This window comes from Chrysemys picta, chromosome 12 (assembly GCF_011386835.1).
Source record: "Chrysemys picta bellii isolate R12L10 chromosome 12, ASM1138683v2, whole genome shotgun sequence".
In the NCBI taxonomy this organism is placed as follows: domain Eukaryota; kingdom Metazoa; phylum Chordata; order Testudines; family Emydidae; genus Chrysemys; species Chrysemys picta.
The window spans coordinates 35421214-35444746 of record NC_088802.1 but is presented as its reverse complement, the minus strand read 5'-3'; the positions used below and the strand labels follow the sequence as shown (position 1 = coordinate 35444746).

General features: G+C 56.6%; 1 protein-coding gene across 2 annotated transcripts in view; it reads right to left on the bottom strand.

Moving 5' to 3' along the window:
- Nucleotides 1-22859, bottom strand: part of USP43 (ubiquitin specific peptidase 43) — a 177036-nt gene extending 154177 nt beyond the window's left edge. The window contains exon 1 of one of the 2 annotated variants that reach the window (XM_008164005.4): nt 21918-22859. In XM_008164005.4, the coding sequence (XP_008162227.3) occupies nt 21918-22499 (582 nt within the window). In that variant the 5' untranslated portion in view covers nt 22500-22859. The remainder of the gene's footprint in view (nt 1-21917) is intronic. The other variant, XM_024101740.3, reaches the window with a different exon arrangement.
- Nucleotides 22860-23533: the final 674 nt, after the last annotated feature.

Sequence of the window (23533 nt, the reverse complement as noted above, 5' to 3'; positions counted from 1 at the left end):
CCCTCGCCAGGGAAGGGTGCCAGGCAGGGCTGGAATACAGGAAAGAAGCAGCTTGGTAGCCAGGAGAGGGGGGAGCAGAGTCTCCGGGGTCCTCCCTGGAGTGGAGGCATTGTCCCCCTCATCCCTTCAGAGAAGCCCAGCAGTCCCCACACAGGCCCATGGCCAACAGGACGCCAGCCTGTGCTGCCTGGCTGCCTAACCTTTACTCGGGGGCTGGAAAAACAGGTTTGCAGATCAACAGCACCTTGGAGACAAGGGTTAGGCAGCTCGGAAGTGAGCCAGGCCGGGCTGAAGGGGGGAGGCAGGGAACGGCACAAGGGGGAAGTGGGCACGAGGGGGCAGAGGTGAGATAGAATTTGGGAGGAACCCAAAAGGCTCTACCCTGCCCCCGCCAGCCCCTCCCAGGAGGTGTGTGTGGGAGGCACAGTGGGGTCCCATACTGGAGCAGACACTAGCAGTTGCCAGTGCCAGCCCAGGTCTGAGCCTTCCTGCCGCACAGAGCTTCCTTGCTCCGTGGGCAAGCGGAGGGCACGGGGGACAAATGCAGCGTGCGGAGGCAATTTCAAATACGTGCAATAATGCACTGGATATAGCTCTGGGGGGCCAGGGAGCGGCTGGGAGACCCCATTGGAGGTAGCACCCAGGGGGCCATGGAGCAGTCGGGGGAGTCCTGTCACAGGCAGTGCCCCAGGGGCCAGCTGAGTTGGGGGAAGGGCCAGCATTAGCTCACGGCTGAGTCAACCAGAAAGGGAAGGTGGCTATGAAGAGACCCCACCCAGCCTGCCCCCCACCTCCCCGAGCTGACTCCGGCCCGAGCGCACCCGCTTAGGCCCCTTGAAAGGGACACTAACACCCAGCTGCTAAGGAACCAGGTGCCCATCGCTGGGACCCCCTCGCCACTGGCACCGCTAGCCCCGGCCATTTGCCCCCACCCCAGTGCAGTCCCTCGCCCCAGCCCCTGCAGGAACCAGGCTGCTGCTGTCCTGAGCCATAAATAGCCGAGCTGAATTTAGCTGTAAGCTCGGGGACGTGCCCCGGGCTGCTCAGCGCCTGGCGAGGCCCACTGCTCAGCAGCTCTGCAAATTGAAGTTGAGTGGCCAGTGCATCTCGGTAATGAAACCTGTCCTAATTAGAATGCTGAGCAGCTAACAGGTTCAGCAGCCCTAATCCCTAGCGGTGTGCTCTCACCCTCTGGCAGCACAGAGCCAGCACCAGCCGTGCCCACCTGCTCCCCGTGCCTACCCTGGGGCTCCCACGGCTCCACCTTCTCCGGAAGGCTGAGCCCAGCCCCGGGTCCCACTGCAGAGAGGAGAGGCTGCGATCAGCCCTGGTCCTGAGGGGCTCGGTCCTCCCGGGCCATTCCCTAAATCGGGGAACGGTGCCAGATTCAGAGCCCTGAAGGTCTCTGGGTATCCAGAAGGGGGCGAGCTCCTAGCACCTGCGCTGGCGCTGCCCCCTGCACACAGGGACAGAGTGCTGCCAGCCAGGGGGCGAATGGGGGAGCCCGTGTCCCTGATCCTTAGGTACGACCCCCACCTCCTGTCTATCACCACAGCTCAGGCCAGCTCATTGCAGCCAGTCCCCCGGCGTCACAGGGACCAGGCTGGGCTGGATCAGAACCTCTGACCCAGTCCCTATCCCCTGAGCCAAGTTACGCTCCCAGCAGCAGCCCTGCCAGGTGCCTGACTGCTTTCGACTCCCCGGGGCCAGTACCCCCACCACCACAGCAGGCCCCGGCACTTTGTAATCCCCTTGCACCCAGCATGGCATTGAGCTCCCAGGCCCCGTGAGCATGAGTTTGCTGACTGGGTGGAAGCGGGTCTGCTGCCCGTCAGATCAGCCCCCGGTGGGCAGGCTTTGTGGTCAGGAAGAGAGCACTCACCCGCAGCAGCCAGGCTGCAGGGTGGTGGAGCTGGCAGGAAGGATGGGCGAGTCCCCAAACCTCAGGGACATCCGCCATCAGTCACTGCCTGAAGCCCCAGGGCAGAGCGATCCCTCCAGAACCAGAACCCGGCCAAACCAGCCGAGATTCTCCTGCCCTGCCTGCATCCTGCACCACTGCAGGATACACAGCTGGGAAGCTCAGTGTCCTATGGGCTGCTGGGGGGAGCAGGGGGTCCAGGTACAGCTAGAACCAGCCAGTGCAGAGAGAACCTGGGACAACAGACCATTGGACACGGATGGCAAATGAGGACTGGCTTCTGGGTTTCTCATCAGCTCTCCATCTGTAACACAGCCCCCAGGGCACAGGCTGCAGCCTAGAGCAGGGAACCCACAGCCACGTCCTTAGCAGAGACCTGCTCCTGCCAAGGGTTAATCCCACTGCCTGGGAGACTGAGCAGATGCACTAAACGCTGTGCATAGGGGTAGCCCTGTGAAGTACCACAGGCCCTGCTGGAACAGAGCTGGGCTCCTGAACAGTGACCGGCTGCAGGTCTGTATAAGCCCAAGTTGCCCTGAGTAAGGATGTCAGGATTTGGCCCCCAGAGGGAGAATGCCGGTCTGGACAGCAGAGCTATTGATCCCCTTCTTCTCTCCCAAAGAGAACTACTGGAAGGCCCCTGAACTGGGCTGAAGAGAGCCTGGCTCATCACCCTGGTTGGGGGCAGTGCTCTGGCCTGTGTCAGATGATCAGTCGTCCCTTCTGGCCTTGCAATGCATGAATCTCCTCCCAAGGGTGGTGTCTCGATGGCCTGCTGCCCGCCCCAGATCGTACCATGTCTGAACACTGGCACAGCACTGATCACAGCTGAGCATTCGGCGTGGGCCCAGACAAGCCACGTTCAGCATCGCGCCACTCGTGATCAGTGGCACAGGGATGTTTGGGAACCGGCCCAGGGGCGCCTCACAGCTGCTCCCATCCCACGGAGAGGAAGAGCTTGTTTCTGATCTGGCTCTGCCCAGTGCAAACTGTCCTCTCTCTACACAGGCAGATCACAGAGCCTGGGCAACTGTCCCACCACTGCAAAATGGTGGATCCCAGAGGGCCCAAGGGTTAACTTGGGGGTGGAGAGCAACAGCGCCCAGAGACCTCCACTAGCAACACCCATAAAGAGCAACAACAGCAACAAATACAGAGGAACCAACCGGAGGAAGCTACCAGCTGTAAGGAACTCACGAGACAGACCATGGGGCCCATTTGCCTTCCCACTAGCAATATGGAGTCCCCATTCCTCCAGACAGAGCTGCCATCTGCCTCCCAACCCCTCCAGTCCAGATCTCACAGGGCCCCTTTCACACACCACTGAGGTCAGATGTGTAAGACAGCTCGGCCTGCTGGGTGCAGGTTGGGTGCCACGCACCTTTGGAAATCCAGCCATGCACGTCCCATGGGGACATGGAGAACCTGGCCCTGATTGCGGGTGCTAAGCCCTGGGCGGCCCAGTTCCCCATCTGCAAAGTGGGGATCCCAACATCTCCCTTCTTCCACCGTTTGTCTGTAACTCTTGGGGCAGCAGCTCCCTCGCTCTGGGAGTGTTTACGTCCCACACCTGCCCCAGAGGCCCTGATCTCAGCTGGGCGCTATGGGAATGCAGATAACAACGAACAGTCCATGGAAGGGAACAAAGTGCCTCTCGGGAATCAGTCGCCTTGACTTGGGTTTCTATGGCCATTAATTCACTAAGCTCACCCCGGCGACCAGCGGGAATTGGCCAGGTCCTGCTGTACCGTAGGAATCAGTTTCAGCCATTTCTGCAGCACCAGGGTGCTTCTGTCTCCTGCAGCAAAGCCTCTGATTTTGATGCCTCATATTTTCCCAACAGTCCTGAAGGAGATTCTAAGCCTCCTGTTAGGCTAGACCGCCAGGCTGGGCTTCTCTCAGCAGCTCTGCCTCTCAGCTGGGAACTCCAGAGGCTCTATCGCTCGCTCGCTCTCTCTCCCCCCTTGCTTTGCAATACCTGAGTTAAAATGGCAGGGGGTGTTTTCTGTGCATGTGAGCATCCCCCACCCAGCTGGCAGGAACGGGTGGGGTGCCAGGCCTCGATTCGCACTCCATGCTAAATCCAGAAGCGTCATGCTTCATGTGTGAACTTCACCAGGCAACAGGAAATGATGGTTCCTCAGGCGTCCCTTCCTGCAGCGGGATGGCCTGGGGGCTATAAGGCAGGGCTGAGACTCAGGAGATCGGGGCTTCATTCCTAGCTCTGCTACTACTCACGCTGCAACCTTGGGCGAGCCCCTGCATCGTTGTGCCTCAGTTTCCACATTGTTGTGCCTCAGTTTCCCCATACCACCCTACTACACATGAGAGGGTAAATCCCAGCCCTTTGATCCCAGGTACTTATCCGGCCCCCCATCACCAGAGCCTCTGAGCGCCTCACAATGTTGTACTGCTTTGATCCTCCCAACCCTGCTGTGAGGTAGGGACATGCTATTATCCCCATTGGCTACATGGAAACTGAGGCACAGAGAGACAGGATGGCTGGGGCAGAGCAAGGAATTGAAGCCAGGTTTCCGGCTAGAATCCTAGCCCCTAGACCATCCCTTCCTCTGCGTGCTAGTTAGTCCTGGGATGAAGTGCAGGGCATTTCCCCATTGCTCCCTAGTTCTCTCCAGCTGATGCTCAGGCAGGGCCTTACAATGCTAAATGCAGCTGTAGGTCCCAGTTTAACATGGCAGATGAATGAGGGAGGTAGCAGCAAGGCCACCCATGGGGTCAGACATTCATCTTCTCTCCGCAGAACACACTGCTGGGGGCTCGGGCTGTCAGAACAGGGCTGCCAGTGAAGACAGATGCACTTTCCCTGGACGGGGGGTGTATTTCTTAATCACTCTATGAAGGGGAATAGACGCATCAGGGAAATGCACCGTGTTTCTGTACAGATCCGCAGCCAGGGGTCAGGAATGCTGTGCGTTAGGAGCCAAGGTTGCAGAGTCTGCTCTGAACTTTCCCTGGACCGTGGCATTGGGATCGGGGCAGCAGGGGGTCAGGGGAAGCCCAGCTTTGCTGGGAAGGAAGCTCCCTGCGCACACTTCTCAGAAAGCTCAATCTCACTGTAGGGTGACCCACCGCTAAACAAAGAGCACTTGCCGGGCATATCTATTTATTGAGCTTTAACAAACCTGCCCTCTGGCTATCGATCTACAACATGTGGCGAAACCGCAGCAGAGGGCTGATCGTTAAAAACCTATTCGTTCCCAGCCATGTAATAACCGTCCAATTAAATCCAGATTAAATGTGGACTTGCCTGGGAATGTAAAGCAAAGCAGCACCCTCGGCACGCCCTGTGCAAGTCCACGCTACTGCATTCAAGCAACCAGGACTTTCCCACAAAGACTATAGTGGATTCATTTACGCCAGGCATTTAGGGGCCCAATCCTGTGGGCTGCTCAGTGCAGGCAGCTCCCTGCAGCCACAGGGAGCTGTTACCAGGCACAATGCAAGACTGGGCCCTTCACTACTGCTGCTTTTCTTTTTGCTCCATTTTTAGGGTTTGTAACACTTGTTCCCACCAAGGTGCTTTGCTGCTGGATTTTTTACAAGCACGGCCCTGCTAGCAGGAGTGCGCTGAGCCTGTGGGAATCTAAAAAAGCCAACTCTGAGACCTCGCAACTCCAACCCACGCCGGGCACATGGCTACAGTGCAGTTCTGCTGGGCACGGGGGCAATGTGGGGTCCTATGTCCAGTCGCTCTCAGTGACTGCAGAAAATGGGCCCTTTTGGATGCGATTTGTATTATGGCAACGTCTGGAGGCCTCCATCAAGATCAGGGCCCCACTGCGCTAGGCACTGCACATACACAGAGCAAGACATTCCCGGCCCCAGAGAGTTCCCAAACCACACACATGCAGGGGCAGGCCTGCTGGGTAAGAAGGCACCATTGTTCCAGGCACCCTTCATAAGAACAGCCATACTGGGTCAGACCAAAGGTCCATCTAGCCCAGTATCCTGTCTTCCAACAGTGGCCAATCCCAGGTGCCCCAGAGGGAATGAACAGAACAGATAATCATCCCAGTAATCAGCAGGTAATCATCCATCCCGTCACCCATTCCCAGCTTCTGGCAAACAGAGGCTAGGGACACCATCCCTGCCCATCCTGGCTCATAGCCATTGATGGACCTATCCTCCATGAATTTATCTAGTTCTTTTTTTAACCCTGTTATAGTCTTGGCCTTCACAATATCCTCTGGCAAGGAGTTCCACGGGTTGACTGCGTGTTGTGTGAAAAAATACTTCCTTTTGTTTGTTTTAAATCTGCTTCCTATTAATTTCATTTCCCAGTCTGATTAATCTCTCCTCATATGGCAGTCGTTCCATACCCCTAATAATTTTTGTTGACCTTTTCTGAACCTTTTCCAATTCCATTGGCCCCATGCCCAGGGCCCCGCGCCCAGCCCCACAGCTGGGGCTCTGCTCTTGGCCCCGCACATGGGGTCCTGGCTGCCAGCACCTGCCTGGGCTTCCACTCCTGGCCCCATGCCTGCCCCCAGCTGTGGCTTTGGCCCCCTTACCCTTGTCCGGGTCCCCCCCTCCCGGAGACACAGCCCTGCTCCCATCCTGGGGGGAAGGGGACGGACAGGGGGAAGGGGCTGGCTTTCAGCACCCCCACTACTAAAAATGTTCCAGCACCACTGGACGATGGAGAGTCATTGGGCCAGTGAAAGGGAGGGAGAACAGCTCTCTAGCCTAGTGGTTAGCTAGGGCACTCACCCTGCATGCGAGAGACCCAAGTTCCAGGCCCTGCTCCCATGAGTAGGAAATTATTTAACCACAGTGGAACAGCTCCAAGGGGGACTGAGAAAGCCCAATTCCAGAATATCCCACAGCTCAGAGGTTTGAGCACCAACTTACAACGTGGGAGACCCCTGCCTCAAGGGGCAGAGGGGAGAACTGAAGCGGAGTCCCACATCCTAACCACCGGGGTAAAGGTTAAGGGAGGCACCTCCTCCCCCTCCCCTCCCCTTTGTTCACTTTTGTCAAAAGGCCTGAAAGTCGGAATGAGACGTTTCATTTTGATGCTACCCAAATGCTCTGATTGGAATTTTGTTTTTCAACCTTTGATTTTTCCCAATTTTCCCAAAGTGCCAGCAAACCATCATTTGCCCGGCCCTAGTCCCCCGTGCCAGTTTCTCCAGGCTTTAGTCAGCGCAGGGGCGGGGAAGGAGTGGCACGTCCCATATTCGCCAGCAGAACTGTCCGTCTAGGACCTTTCACCAGCACTGAACTTATACACAAATCATCGACAAGAAGAACAAAATGCAGAGTGCGGTTTTATGCACGCAGCACCACAGTGCCTCTGGGTTACCTTAAGAGTTGGCAATACAGGCCAGATTCAGAGCTTGCTGCCCACAGGGTGTCAATCCAGAGGAACTGCCCCAACTCAAGAGGAGTTACTCCGGATTTGCACCTGGCCTCTCGGAGATCAGAACCTGGCCCCGGGTGAGCAGCTGTACAAAAAGGGGATTTGAAGAACAGAGGCACTGTTCCAGTAGGAGTGTTATCAAGAAGTGACCTGCTAATGTACTTACCTCTGAAACAGAAAAGTAAGAAAAAAATAGAATGTTTTTTCCTAAGGCAAAGCCCTGGGGAAATCTTACATAACTGCCTTCTTAAGACTTGCTCAAGCATGCTTTCCTGCAGGTCCCCCCCTTAATGGAGCCCGTTTGGATACCGGATGAGTTTTTGTCACTAATGGACTTCTCAAAAGCGAGAGCGAGCCATTGCCACTGGCTTTGGCTGTACGCAGGTTACTGCATTCCAGCAGCCGAGCTCTGCACACCGCCCATACCTCACGCTATTCATTCCCATCTTTCCTGGAGATCCCTGCCTTTGGGAAGGGCGCTGGTGACCAAGCAGGAAAATCCAGCATGGTGAGGTGCCCTGCCATTAGCCGGCTATATCGCATCAGAGTCTCTTCCCCAGGGGCTGTTTAGGGCCCTTAGCTCCTGCTGCCTTAATGACAGATGGAGACACGCTATCCGCTATCCGCCTGGATCTCCCTGAAATTCCACCTCCCCTCCAGGTGCAAGATCCTCCCCGAGCCCTTGGCTCACAAACAGCAATGAGGATTTGATGTGGAAGCCTGGGCTCAGGTTGCTGCCTTGGGGGCCACATTCGCAGAAGGGCTCTGCTCCCAAGGGCTGCACGTTCAGAGCAGCTCAGCTCCCGGCAGCGCCTTGGAAAACCTGGCCCATTTTGGTGCTTAGTCGGGAGCGGGTCCTTCTGAAAGTTCTGGCCTGCGTCCCGCTGCACGGCAAGGATCCAGAGTTGAGTCCAGGGTGCCCAAGGCCCTACGACAGGCAGGGAGCAGGGAGGGAACAGAGGGTCGCTGTGCAGCGCTTAGGAGCGGCTCTGTGAAGCAGAAACAGCCTGGCAACGCTGTCTGAAATGCTCGTAGACGTCTATCTCAGTGTTGTACAGGGGGGGAGCCTTTCATCGGGAGCCCTGGGCTCGTTCCCTGCCAGAACAACACAAGTGCAGATGCAATGAGGAGCGAGGGCTGATTTGAGTCGCCGTTTGCCCACATGGTGGACAATTGGTGTTTCCCGCTCCAGACAGAGCCAGGGCTGGAGTAGCTGTGTAGGACCCAGGCCTGGAGCAAGACCCAGCAGGTCAGGATGGGGGCCTGCTAGCAGAGGAGCTTGGGACTGCACGGTTTGCATACCGGGGGAGCAGAGAGCCCCATGCTAGGCTGGGCTCCAGCCAGTGCTGTCTGCCTTTCCCTCCCCCATTAATGACATCAGTCGGACAAACGGCTGATGCTCCCCAGCTCCTGGGGAGTGGGCGGATACAGACCAAGGCTCCCCCCCGCATGGCCAGGGCAGGATCGGTGCCAGCTCGTTGAGGTAACACCTGTTGAAGCTACCAAGATGGGCAGCTACATTTAACCCTTTCGCAGCTGGCCTGCAGCCACCCCATGGAAATCAACAGCAGCTTGGAAATCACCCTGCGCTCCGCTCAGCAGCACACCAGTGTCTGGCACCCGAGCACCTGGCAGCATTCGAAGGGTTAGGAAGACATGTCCCTTCCAGAGCCTGACCCCTGTCCAGATGAGCACAGACACCCTCTCTCTGCTTCCCTGTTTGGCACAAGCCAATGCCGCGCATGGTGTGTTTCACCCGTGAGCGCTGGCTGGTTCCTCTGGCCCCCTGATATAGTCTCATGAAGAAGGGCCATGCAAGTCGCTGGCGCGGCCTGAGGCTGCTAAGAGCGCAGACTGCCAGAGGCACAGGTCATCCAAGCTGAACGCAGCGACCCGGCACAACTAAGGGCGTTGTCGCCACTTCCTTGTGCTGACCCAGCTGGCGCTGTGCAGACACAGCAGGACACGGTGGCCCTGCCGTGATCCTCTAGCATCCGGATCAGCCTGTTCAAACTCCGGGCAAGGCCCTGGCAGCCCTCCAGAAAGCGGCACCTCACTGCAGCCACAGAACAGTCTGCTGAGGAGCTGGGGAATCCCTCAAGAATCCCCACCAGTAGGAGGTAGAGTGACCCCCATGCAGGGCATGAGCCAAGCCCCATGCAAGAGCTGGGGAGGGCAGGGGTCACCTTCCTCTACAGCAGCCACTGTTGGCACCCAGATCTGAGAGCTCAGAGCCCTGCTGCAGGGTGGCAAAGCCAGTGCCCCATAGACTGCAGGGCACAGCACAGCTAAGGCTGTGCCCCCTGGCCATGGAGCCCCTCAGCGGTGGGCTGTGCCCTGCCCCCGACTCGGTACAGCCCTGGCATGTGTCCCACATCAGTCCCGCGCACCCAGTGGAATGGGGAGCGGGTATGTGAGCCACTCAGCAGGTACCCTGGGCCAGGTGTACCCCATGTCAGTGCCGAGCCATGGGGAGGCGGAGAATGCCCCCCACTCAGGGCTGCCAAGGGCCAGTTCAGCTCCCAGCAGGGCAGCCTGGTTCCTATGAGCCTTGGGGCAGACAGGAAATAACCAGAGTGATGGGGCATCCCCTGGCCATGCCTCTTTCTGCCCTTGTCCCACCCCCTACCCGGCAACTTCTGTGTAGGGTGGAGCCAGGAGAGGCAGCTCTGCCCCCATCAGAGGCCCCCTACGCCAGGGGTATTCTCCAGCCTGTGAGCCACCCTAGCCTGCACAAAGGAGCCAGAGGGTACCCATGACTGGGCCCTTCCCCGCTGGTAATAGCATGATCAGGAGGTGCAGTTCCCATCCCCTCGGTTAAGGGTAAATCCCAGTGCCCACACCAAACTAGGGTGCACAGAGGTGCAGAATCGGGGGCAGAAGGAAGGCATCCCCCAACACTGCTCCATGGGGACCTTGCACCCGGACCCTTCTGGGGGGAGGATCTGGTAGTGGAGCTGCCTAGTCGTGGATCCCCCAGCCCCCACCTCCCCGCCCTGCTAGGGCCCTGAGAGCCCTGCTGCCTGGCACACGGGGACTGCACAGACTACCCAGCTCCTGCCCCCCATGCCACCAGTTTCACGCCCAACACAGGGCACTGCAGGGGCCATCTCAAGGGAAGGCGGGGGAGGGGGTGCCTCCTGATCCGAGCTCCTCCTCTCCCTGCAGGAATGCAGGCAGCTTGGCAGCTCTAACAGGACCCGTGCCCAGCTCATCCTTGTCTGAAGTTCTTCCCTGGGTCTGGGTGGGGTTGGCATAAGCAGCCTCTCTGGCCTTTCCTGAAACCTGGCGAGACAACCCCCCTGCCTGCAGCGCCTGTCGAGTGAGCAGTTAGACTCCCCAGCCCATGCCTTCCCACTCCAGAAAGGTCTGATCACCGGGGCACTCCCTGTTCTGAGCTATGGACCGTGACCTCCATGGACCCTGCTGTGGGGCGAGGAAGGCATTTCCTCTGTCTGGAGGTGAATGGTTTCCTTGTGCAGGGCATGCCACCACACCGGTTCTTTAATAACCTCAACCGCAACAGACGGATAGACAGCCAGGAGGTGCAAAGAAAACACCCAATAATCTCCTCCATCCCTGCGGGGCTTCCCATCCCCAGGGACCCTGAAGTAGCCCCAAGTGCTATGCAGATTATTCAGACCGGGGTCACCTTCCTGCCCCCACACACTCAAATGCAGCCAGCTCTGGGGTGCTGCATGTCATGTCAGGTGTTTAACAGCCATATGGCAACACTGCTGAGTGGATTAAAGGCAGGAAGTGAATAATACCACATCCAACTTGATCCACACGGGGGGGATATGGACGCACCCCCCAAACCAGAATGGATTTGATTTAAATCACTAGTCAGGAAGACTCTATTTAATCATGGATTTCTACATAAACGTGTATTCTTGTTGGTTGTTATAACCTTAATACATATTCTTCACAACTCAGAGATAGATGTAGGTTTCATTTTTAGAAGGTACACACTATACATTTTTCAACACTGATTTATTTTGAAAACTTTTCAGATGAGTTTTACAGCTATATCAGAAAATGAATGATTGTTTGGTGATTTCATTTACCAAAGGTAATTGAAGCAAATATTTATGAAGTCATTGGGAGGTGAACTATCTCCAATTCAACAGGTTAATCATTAATATTTGGAGGATTTTCTTGCCATGCTGTATTAGGAGAACATCACCAGACAAACATCTAAATTGTTTTATTTAACTAAAACAACGTTAAGTATTTTGGATTTTTTTCTTCAACAACAAACATATAATATTTTAACAAAAAAAAATATGTCCCTCGCTTCTCACATTTATCTCCAGACTTCTCCTCCTTCTCCAAATCTATTCCGCCCCCAACAATCTTCTATTCATTGAACTTTTTAAAATTGCACTTTTATAGAGAGGTAAGGGGTTGACTCTGTGTACACAAATTTGCAGAGGGACAATAGAGTTGAGGTCTGTTATTTCTCAGCTCTATATAGGATTTATTTAAAACATTTTTGCTGTTAACAAGCATGTTACCTCTGGAGAGACAAATCCACAGTTTGAGAACTGCAAAACTAAGCATCTCTGATCAGGGCTGGCTCCAGGCACCAGCCTGGCAAGCAGGTGCTTGGGGCGGCCGCTCCGGAGAGGGGCGGCAGGTCCAGCTATTCGGCGGAAATTCAGCAGACGGTCCCTCACTCCTGCTCGGAGCGAAGGACCTCCCGCCGAATTGCCGCCACAGATCGCGATCGCTGCCTTTTTTGGGGGGGGGGGGGGGCTGCTTAGGGCGGCCCTGGAGCCGGCCCTGTCTCTGATGGTATCTTCTAGACTGAGCACTGAGTCCCATTGGGTAGATAGAAAGCTTAACCTAAATAATCTATACAGAAGCCCCTGGAACCCCATAAGATTGGGTCCCTAATCCATGAAATATTGGAACTGATTTACAAAACTTTTCTTAAACATTACATGAATATATTGTCTCATACTATCGAATTAAAATTTATAATCCCTATTCCATGATGAGATAGGTTTTTTCCTCAAAAAGCATTTTATCAAAAAAATCTGATTTCAAATCAAAAAAATCATTGATTTTTATCCACTCTGCCCCAAACTGAAGCACGTGTCAATTTGGACACATATGTCAACATCCATGCCATGTGATGTCACCATTTTATGATCAGAAAAGCGACTAGATAAAAATGCCCCCACCCCCTTACTCTGCTGATGCACCCGGCGCAGGTGCCAATCCCAGTGGCTAGAGAAGGCGTCACCACCCGGGAGCCCTGCAGCCAGCACTGCTGTGAGGGGCCAGCTTGGGTCTAGTCCCTCTTGTGAAGCATCTGCAGGACTGCTAGCCACGTTCGGGCTGCAGGCTAAGGTCAGGCCTCCGTATGCCTGTGACACCCCTCAGAAGGTAACGCCGGAGCCACTGGAGAGGGTAACGGGACATACCAGCAAGCTTTGCTACCCCCGGAACAGTGGCCAGATTCACCAGAGGAATGGGCAACAATCCCCACAATGGACAATTCTGTACTAACCCGTGTCTTCCTGGCCCCAGCCTGTCAGGGACTGACCTCTCCCCGGAGCTAGCAGGGTTCATATGCCTGTAATATTTTTACCCTTTGTGATTTCACTGCAGATGTTCTTACTCTCCATATAAATAGCTACTCCTTTTTTAATCCCGTCCAAGTCGTTGTCCTCAGTGAGATCTTGTGGCAGAGAGTTCCACAGGACAATTGTGCACTATGGAAAAGTGTTTGTTTTATTTGAACATCCCCTTGTTCTTATCACACAAGAAAGGATAAACAGGAGCAAGTGATCTCCCTTCACCATGCCATTCGCTATTCTGTATAGCAGTATTACCTCCCCTCTGAGTCACCTACTATCTAACATCAACAGGCCCAATCTTTCCCAATTCTTTTTATATTGAAAACGGTTAAAGGTTTGGAGAGACTTCACACCTGACTCTGATCTCTGTCTGTTTCTCCTATCTGCTCTTTGAGATGACCAGAACAGAACACTGTACCCCAGGTGAAGGTGAACTACAGATATAATAGATATTGATAATAAGATCTTCTGTATTATTCTCGGTCCCATTCCTTATACATCCTAACAATCTGTTTTATTTACCGCTGCTGCCCACTGAGCAGACGTCTTTACTGAGCCGCCTACAGAGACTCCCACCTCTTTTCCCTCAGCGGTTGTAGCTAGTTTAGAAACACTCAGGGTGTCTGGGTAGTTCAAATCATTCCTTCCTGGCTGCTTTACCTCGCATTGTCTCCAACAGGCAGCGAATGTTATCTGCCACCAAACTGATCAGTCCCCTGGTTTTGTCCAGTCCCTCTGAACTTCCTCACAGTCTCCTCTAGTCTTGACAGCTCCACTAGGGTTACCATACGTCCGGATTTTCCCAGACATGTCCGGCTTTTTGGTCCTCAAATCCCGTCTGGGAGGAATTTCCAAAAAGCCGAACATGTCCGGGAAAATAGGGAGGCATGGTAAGGGGTCCGCCTCCTCCCCGGGGTTCAACTTTCCCGGCTCCCATCGCTCTCCCCAGCGCAGCAGCAGCTGGAGCCCAGGAGGAGGCAGCTGCGAGCTGGGATGCCGCCAGCTGGCGCCACTCGGCCAGGGCCGGGCCAGAGCCGCTTGGCCGGGGCCGGGAGTGCTCGGCCGCCGGCCGGGGCTGGGCCGGAGCCGCTCAGCCGGAAACGGGGCCCGAGCCGAGCCGGAGCCGCTGGGACCGGGGCTGGGGCTGGGGGTGCTCGGCCAGCGCTGCTCAGCCAGGGCCGGGCCAGAACTGCTCGGCTGGGCCGGTGGGGCCAGGGGTGCTTGGCCGCTGGCCGGAACCGGGACCCGAGCCGAGCTGGGCCGGAGCAACTGGGGCTGGGGGTGCTCGGCCAGTGCCGCTCGGCCAGGGCCGGGCCGGGCGTGCTCGGCCGCTGGCTGGCGGCCGGAACTAGGGCCCAAGCCAAGCCAGAGCGACCGGGGCTGGGGGTGCTCGGCCGGCGCCCCAGGGCCCGAGCTGGGCCGGAGCCACCAGGGCCAGAGCCTCTTGGCCAGCCGCCGGAGGGAGCCGGACTGGGCCACGACGTCTCGCGCCCCGCCCCCCAGCCCCAGCTTACCTGCTGCCTGCCTGTTTCAGGCTTCCCGCGAACATTTGATTCGTGGGAAGTAGGGGAGGGGGGAGGAGCAGGGGGGTGCAGCGTTTAGGGGAGGGGGCGGAGCAGGGAAGGGGCAGAGTTGCGGCGGGGCCGGGGCTCCTTGGAGTGTCCTCTTTTTCAGGGGCTCCAATATGGTAACCCTAAGCTCCACCACACGTCCCCACCCCCACAAAGGACAGCAGGACCAAAAGACCTTAACCAAAGCAAAGGACACTGCCTGCTCCTTGAGGGCACCCAGACCACCAGACAGAACTCTGGGTTTGACAGGAGTAACCCAGGCTCACTCAGTCACGCCAGAGAGCAGAACCTGGGCTCCAAGGGGTGCAGCCCAGCAGCTGAATGGGCTGCTCCCGAAGGACCTGATTTGGGAACCGGAAGTGGCCACACGATCAGCCAGCCAGCGAGGGATCTCCAGCACTTGTCTCCATTCTGGTTTAGCTGCATTGTTTTTTTTGAAGAAGGAAGGTGTAGCTGCACCCACTGGGATCATCGGGCGTCACCTGCCGGCTGGGACACTCTTCTTGCAGCTGGTCATTTGTGGCTCAACTATACTTACTCCTTGAAACAACTCCTGGGTGCTAAATAAGGGCAATTTTTTCAAAATTGCCAGAGTGGTTTAGGTGCCACAGTCCCATTGGCTGATGTGATGTAGGCTCCTAAGTCACTTCAGCCCTTTTGAAAACATCGCCCCAAGTCGCACAGCGCATCCCCCCTTGTGTGCTCTACAATGAGCTGGTCCAAGAGCCAATCACGTAAAGGGGAGAGAAACAACCTCTCTGGCTGCTGTCCTGTTAGGACTCGTGACGGGTTATATGCAGGTGGCTCACACGCCGCTTTAGTGGCCTCTTTGAGCTCCCTCAACATTGTGCAATGAAGGATGTTGTCATGACATGGAAGCCAGCAGTACTACGCCCTCAGATGTCTGCACCCGGTGACTCAGGGCACTGGCCGGACAGGTTTGAGCAGGGGGCCTCCCCACTTGGAAATGTTCCCTTGTTGGATCCTCAGGAGTATCACTGCCCCCAACTCCGGCACCTCATCTGTCCTCCCTGTAGAGTTCACAGCCCGGTACTCACTATCCCACAGGATCAGTCATTGCCCCATGGCAGTGAGGTGCCCTCCCATTCCCAGGCTTCCAAGCACATCACGTTATTCTTAGTAACATTAGAGTAATGCCTGGAGACCCCAACTGAGACCAGAGTCCCCTGTGTGAGGTGCTGGCCGTACACCCCTTGCCCTGAATTGCCTACAGCTGCTCTTTAGCCTCTGGGAGTTGAGTACTCAACTTCCAGTGGGATTTGGGCACCAGGCTCCTTTGCAAATCCCAGCCCTGCAGCTTTTATTACGTAACTCCATAGTCGGACACTGTGCTACGTCCCACCCCGGGATCTCTCCCAGCCTCTGCTCCGGCTCAGCTGTATTTTCAGTCCCTTCCTTTCCTCAATGCAGAGGTTACGGGCTTACGGCCTGAGAAGGCACTAAGAGTACAACACCCTACCCTGCTTAAAGCCACCTTCCCTCCAGTAACACTGCGGCTGTTAGGGGGAGTGTTAATGTTCCTCTGCCCACTGAGTTAGAGGTCTGAATTGTGAGTGTGTGTGAGGGGTCCCCTTGGCTGGCTGCTGAGAAAGGATGTCAGAAAGCATTAAAAGAAAGGCCAGTGACCGCAGCACGAGGCTGGAAACGCTACAGTGCCCACAGGAGGGGAGCAGAAAAGCATCGGAGAAAGAAACATGAGATGGGCGGTCTCGGAACAGGCCAGTTCAGCCCGGCTGGCCTTTTCAACAAGCTGCCAGGATGAGCCCATTAAGGGAGAAAAGCATTCACTGCCGTACGTTCATCCAGCCAGCGGCAAGGAGCGACCGGGGCTCCCACGTGTTGCAGGAATTCCCAGGGCTTCTGCTAGGGCGAGGAACCCGGTATCTGCAAGAAAACGTTTGCCGTCCATTTGTGCAAGCTGCACAGGACAGCCGAGTGGGAAAGACAGCCGCGAGTCTGCGGGGATACCTCGGTCTGCATGATTTATCTCCCTGGGAAAGCGCCGTTCTCCACACAGCCTCTGGCTCCCAGAGAGCCGGTTACCCAATGTCCTAGCTGGAGGCATGACTTAGACAAGTGACTTGGTCACAGAGACTCAGGATCAGAGCATGGCTTTGTTCCAACTGCTCCACAGCAGCGTCTCTGGCTGGTGCCGCCCGATTCCTTGCCAGCTGTGTGGGGATATTCCAGCCAGGGATGAACCCAAGGCAGGAGGGGGCCGAGCAACTATTTAAGGGGCTTCCAAGAGAAATTAAAAAAAAAAAAAAAAAAAGCTGAGCAGCCTAATGCAGGCTGGGGAAGTTACACAAGTGCTGTAAATTGCTAGCACTGTTAATTGCTGGGAGAAGCTCGGATAGAAAGGATCAGGCTGAAGGCTTGGGAATAGCAAGCATCTCCGGGGGCTGAGCTACATCGCTCAGCAAAGAGAGCCCAGGTGTGGGAGGGAGCTTGAACCGGGGATGCGGCTGTGCAAAAACAGCAGAAGGCTTGCGATGGAGAGAGGGATGGGACTGGGGAGGGGCCAGAGCTCAGCAGAGCCACATTGGCAAGGCAGCGGGGTTGGCAAGGTTGGAAGGGGTGATTCTTTTGTTACAATTCATCCTGCCCTCTAAAATCCTGCCTCATGGACAGCCAGGAGCAAAGGGACGCCAGAGCCCAGCTATGTCTACAGTGCAATAAAAACCCACAGCACTGGATCTCAGAGCCTGGTCAGCTGACTTGGACCCCCAGGGCTCGGGCTGCAGGGCTACGAATGGCAGTGTAGACACCTCCCGCCTCACGGGGCCTCAGAGCCCAGGCTCCAGCCAGAGCCCAGACACCTCCACTGCCATTTTTAGCCCCGCTGCCCAGGCTCTGAGACTCAGCTGACCCGGGCCAGCTGTGGCTGCGCCATGGGTCTTTTATTGCAGTGTTGCCGTACCCATTGTGTCAGAAACCGGGGCCTGCAGAGCCAGTCTCTGGGCAACTTAACGAGCATAGCTGGGCTGTAGCAGGCTGCCTGACTCGCTACAAAACCTGCTTGATTGGAAGAAGCAGGAGACCAGCTCTTAAGCCCAGCAGCAGCAGTTCAGCGACTCCTCATTCACTCCTGGCTGCAACAACTTCTGTGCCTGCTTGTTCCCAGCATTGCTCCCACTTTGTTCCAGTCCTGCTCCAATTCTATCCTGCCCTGCAGCCTGCCTTGCCTCACGCCAGGTAACCTGGTCCTCAGCTCCAATTCCTGGCTTCTGACATCAGTTCTGACCGTGGACTCCCATTCCTGGCTCCTGCTCCAACCACCAGGCACATCCGCTCACGTCCCAGTCACTGACACATCGCAGAACTCACTCGGGCTGTTGTAGGAACTCCCCTGTGGAGCCTATTCAAGATGGACCCGTGGCTCGGCCTCGCCCCTGCCCTGGGCTCTGCATGGCCAGCTCAGTTAGAATGTAGCTGGCTCTCTTCTGTGCGTTCCCAGGCGTGGCTCCCCGAGGTAGGGTTACCAAGGGGCCTGCTGGGCATTCCGCTCAGAAGAGCTCACACAACCGTCATCTGTGTGCTACACAACGGGGCTCATTGCTCCCTCCCAAACTTCTAGCAGCCGTGAGGGAACTGGAGAAGGGGAGATTTTGCTGGCCAGGAATGTGAAATCGACTGGGACACCGGGAGATGCTCTCAATGGGACTCTTCATTCTCTCGCTCTCACCCAGCTACTCACTGTGCTGTTTCTTAGAAACACAGCCTGAAGTTCACTGCCAGTTCACACTGCTACTGCACGTTATCACATCCAAATCCACCCTGCGGGCCAGATCTCATATGCAGCTGGGGGGCAGAACGCCCCGGCTTTCACATCGGGGGCTTGAGGCGACTTTCCTAGGGTGGGAACATTCTAATAGGCTGGTCATCGGCCGAGGTGCGTGGACATGGCAGAGTCCTGCCCGAGCAAAACCCTGGTTCCCAATCCCACCCATTGCTAGGCAAGTTTGGAGCCAGACCTCTGGAGCTCACGTTCGGCTCCAGTGTGCACCGGGGGGTCTATATTCAAATCAAGAGCTGAGAACTGCCCGGAGCGTGTCCCAGGACCTTTCAACAGGCTGCGCCTGTGTAGAAATCGGAAAAGTTCATTAAGACCAACCAGAGAGCTGTCAGCAAGGAGAGCGAGCTGGGCTCTGCCCTGCCATGCACGATAGCTACAATATTCCTTAGCCTTCCCGACCCCGTTCCCAGCAGAGGCACGCAGGAAAGGATGCAGGGGACTTGCTCAAGGTCACGGACTGAGACAGCGGAAGGATTAGGAATGGAAGCTAGAACTCCTGCCTCCCAGCCTGCTGCTCTGACCATCAGCCATCTCCAGAGCACACAGCCAAATAAGGGGAGTGGGGGAATGTCATTTTTCCAAATAACGCTGGGCTCCCCTGCACACCAACGCTCTCCTGCTCTGCACAGGGTTTAATCCGTGCAACTTCCCATCCTGTGAGCCACGGCCCAGGAGTCACCGTCATGCTGTACCACTGCCCGGACCCGTGACACGGCTCAGAGGCAAGGAGCTGGCATTCTGGTGCAGCAGCACTGCCGTGGCGTCCTGATGCACCGACACAGCAGCCCAGCCTCCTGGGCCCAGTCTGTGCCGCAGACAGAACCAGGCCTGTGTCAGAGCACACTGCAGTCCAGCACTGCTCAGTGTTACCACTCACAGGCACAGCTGTCCCAGCAGACCCAAACTCCAGCCAACAACCTGTAGAGCAACCTGTAGAGCTAGCTCGCAGCACCTTCGGCTGGGTCAGGCCAAAATGTCCTTATCACCCCTTCTTTGTAAAAATGCTGAATACTGATTAGAATTACGGGCTGGTCTGCAAACGTTCAGCTTGGAAAGGGCTGCTCTGGACAGAGGAATTCGCTCCTTGCAAAATATTAGTGGGTGGAGATCAACGTGTCCATAAAGGCTCCACCTACAAAAATGCTACAGCATTCCTGAGCCCAATCTGCAAGTTACAAAGCTCTGCTTGGGGTTTCTCCGGCGCCAGCTGTGTGGATTGGGGCCTTTTCTAACTGGGGAAGCACAAAATTTCACATCTTTAGACGTGGCTGCTGCGCAGGCACAGGAAGGAAAGCGCATCTCGGTTAGCAACGTAGCCTTTGCCCAAGCGATGGGTCGGACAACTGACTCTCCAAACTTGCTCTGGCTGCTGCTGACAGTGGCCAGTACCTGATGAGTCAGAGGATGAAAATGTCCCACGTGATGTGCCTGGGAGGGAAGTCCTTTGTGACACCAACAATCATCAGATTATGGCCTGAAGTGCTTTAATTTAGGGCTCCCCCAACCTTCTCAATACATCTTTACAACTCCAATTGATGCAAGGGTTACATGCAACTCCATGGGGCAAAGGGAGCAGGATTACCACAGAGCGTAACCTCCAGCAGAGAGATCTTCAAATGAAAGGAGCTGTGGACTTAGATGAATAGATTGTGGGGCTCTGCAGCCTCCCATAAAACCTCCCAGCTCTTGCATATTCCCACAGGAGATCTTATTTTCCAGGGAGATTAAAAATTGGGAGGAAATTGACGCCACATGTAGATAACCACGGGGGGGGGGGGGGGCGGGGGAGAGAAATTCAGAGTTAGGGCAGGGAGTTTTTTCCTCCCTCCCTGCCTAGGAATGCTGCTGTCTGGGGGGGGGGGGGGGGTTAGGGCTCTCCTCCTCTCATCATTACACTTATTTACACAGGCAGATTGTGCCCAACATTACAATAGCAGGATGCATGCTATAAAAGTTACAACAAACATTTGCCACCCATTGCCCCAGGCCCCCAGCCCAGCCTCTGCCTCCTCCACTCCCTGAGATGCCCTCTGGTGAAAGGCCCAGATTATAGGTGTGCAGGGAAGGGGGAGATGGGACCCCACGCCACAAATCACAGCCCTGCCCCGAGGCAGCTCCCAGTCTGATTCCATATTCTTCTCTCACAGATCACGGGAGTGTCTGGAGTCTGCATCCCATTGCAGGGCTGAGCTAAAAATCCGCACCCAATGGCAGCCAGTGCTGGCACAGGAGGCAGGGAAAAGGGCGCTTACTCCACTACCTAAGTGAGGGAAGCGTGCAAGCTCCTCGGTGCTCTCAGTAAAGGGGTGAGTGGGTGGAAATGGGGTTATTACAGTTCTTCTGCACCTCCCAAGAGACAGCTGCTCATTCTACCTACACTGGCACTAGCTCAGCAGGAGCAGCTGCCATGTGGGGAAGGAGCTGGGAAGCCTGGCAGGTCAAGCAGAGAACCCACTCCCAACGCCTCTGATTCTAGCCCGACACGTATGGGCTGGCTCGGTTGGACGGTCTTCTTACCACACTCAGCAATTACTTAATAAATATTCCATTTTCGTCTTCAACGTGCTTTACAAACACTAATCCCACTGATTAGCACTGGGGCTTCCAGGTGACACCCCAGCCACGGAGAGCGCTCCCATGAAGTCTCATCCGACACCGGTGCCAAAGGAGAGACAGATGGTACATACTGCAGGAGCTGGGGTACTTGGGCACATGGGCATCAGGCCACAGGGCTAGACATGTTGCCCTCAGCTCTCTCCAATCTATGCACTGTTGTTCCCCAGAGGATCTCAATACACTACACAGGTGGTTCAGTGTCACTCCCTATTTTACAGACGGAAAAACGGAGGCTCAGGAAGATTGCAAGAGATCGTATAGGGCCTGGCACTATTCACACAAATAAGGGCTCACAGGACCAGCTGTTCCACTCATGCCTAAACTCTGCAACTTTTTCCACCCAGGCACACACCTGTGCCAGCACATAACCCACTGAAGTCACTGGGGCTCCGCCACACAGGATCTGTCCACACAGAACAGGGTACAGGACTGGGGCCTCACTTATATCAGTGTATCTTCAGGGGAGTCACACCGTGTAGCCGACAGCAGGATCTGGCCCACAGACACAACTCATTCTCCTGTTAAGATAGCCTCTTGTCCACAGCATGCAGCTATCCCCCAGCCTCCTGGCTGGCTGCTTACCAGACTGAGCCCACCTCCTACCCCACAACCAAGCACAGCCGGCCCACCTCTAGCTTAGGAGGTCTTGGCACTGCCAAGCCTGAGGCTTAGGGTGACAGGGTACGGGGATAGGTGGGGACACACCACTAATGTGACTCCTCATAAAGGTAAATAAAGATAGAGAGAGGCGTAGAAGTACCAGCATCAGTCTGGCGCACAGGCTGATCGGCTGGATGCCACTGCGCTGTGTGATTCTGATTGGCGTTAGATTGGGAATGGAGTTAAGGTTGGCTCAGAGGCAGTGTTAAGGTTGGCTTGGGGGCAGCGTTAAGGTTAGGGTTAGAGAGCCTTGCACCCACAACCCCTGCGCACTGGACCATGGTTAGGCACCCACCCCGTGAATCTGGCTAGGTGCCCCTTGCCCCAGCCTGTGGGTGGGGGACCAGATACCCCATCCTACCTTGAACTCCACGGAGAGTTGCGGGGTATAGTCCAGTGTCCAAAGCGCCCGGACCAGGGCTGCCAGCTGCTGGGTGACCTCTCCGGGCACGCCGCGGGCACGGTACTGCTCCAGGCCCAGGAACTCGGCCAGCAGGTCGGTGTTGCTCAGGCACTGCACCACAGCGTTCATGAAGCACGTGTTGCCGTGGTTCTTCAGCCCCTGCGCCCCGGGGGGCCGCCCCTCCGCCGCGCCCCCCGGGGGGCTCCAGGAGCGCCGCGCCTCCGGCCAGCCGCTGCCTCCCCCGACCTGCTCCTCAGGCTGGGCTGCCCCGGGGGGCCCGGCCGGCGGGGGGCCCGGTGGGCACCGGAACCCCCCCTCATCGTCCTCCGGCTCCGCGCCCCCCCGGCGGCTCCCCCCTCCCAAGTGCGACAAGGCGCTCAAAGTTTTCAGCAGGCGGCTGACCAGGCTGCCCAGGGCGCGCAGGGGTCTGCGCCGGGACCCCCGCCGCCGCCCGGGGGGCTCCGTACCTCTGCCGGGCCGCTCCTTGGGGGGCTGCGGGCTGGCCCCTCTCCTGCCCCCCGCCTGCGGCCGGTCGCCCATCGCCTGGCCCCGCCGCTCTCCCGCCAGGCACCTGATTCACCTGCCTCCCCCTGCGCGCTGCGCTCCACGGCGCCGGCTGGGTGCCCGCGGGCCGGCCGAGCTGCCCCCGACAGGTGCCCCGCGGGCCGAGGGGATGCTGGGCATGCTGCCGGCCCCCCTCCCTGCTGGGCGCTGGGTCCCGGAGCCGCTGGCTCGGGGTGTGCGAAGGGGCAGCTCCTCCCCCTGCTGGAATCTGATTAGCCTGGTTTAGTTGGGGGGGGGGGGAGCGGCTTTTCGCAGGCGAGACGCTGCTGCTGCTGCTGGTGAAAAGCGGCATTGGCTGGAGCCTGCCCTGGGAATGTGTTTTGCCAGGGCTGGGCGTGGGGAGCCTGCCCGAGTCAGGTGTTTCCAAGAGGAAGTAGCACTGCCCAGCTCCCTGAGCCCGAGGTAAACAGCTCGGAAGCTGTTGGAAGCGAGCCAGGCCGGCAGAGGCCAGAGGCAGATTGTCTGTGACTGCGGAACTCCCCTCCACAAGAGATGAGAACAAGCAGACAGCTCTAAAGATAGGACTCTAGGTCAATCTGTTCTCTGTGGGGGTCTTACACCACGTTCCTCAGCTCACCTAGTCTCTGAGCAGCTTCCAGTCCTGCATTCAGCAAGGTGACTAACAGCAGTCACATGTTTGTTTTCTCATCCTCTCCCTTGTTTTCATTAGCTGTCTGTTTACTCCCAGCAGTCAGAATCTCAGGCCTGTCTTAGCCTACTCCGCACTGGAAAAGTTGCACCAGGCTAGGCTATCGCTACACTTTGTGCTTCTTTCAGCAGTGTGGACTCAGGCAGCTCTCCCTCCCCCCCCCCACACACAAAGGGTTTCAGAAGCAATGTAGATGCTGGGGCATGGCTTATGTGAGTAAAGTTCAGACAGAGCTGAAGGGTATGGGTATGTACCCAAGTGCATACACTATACAGCTCTCTACTCGCCTGAGCCTTGCCTCCCCCCCGCAGGGAAAGACTTTGGCAGTGGGGAAAGGCTGAGCCCGCCCACCCCCCATGCC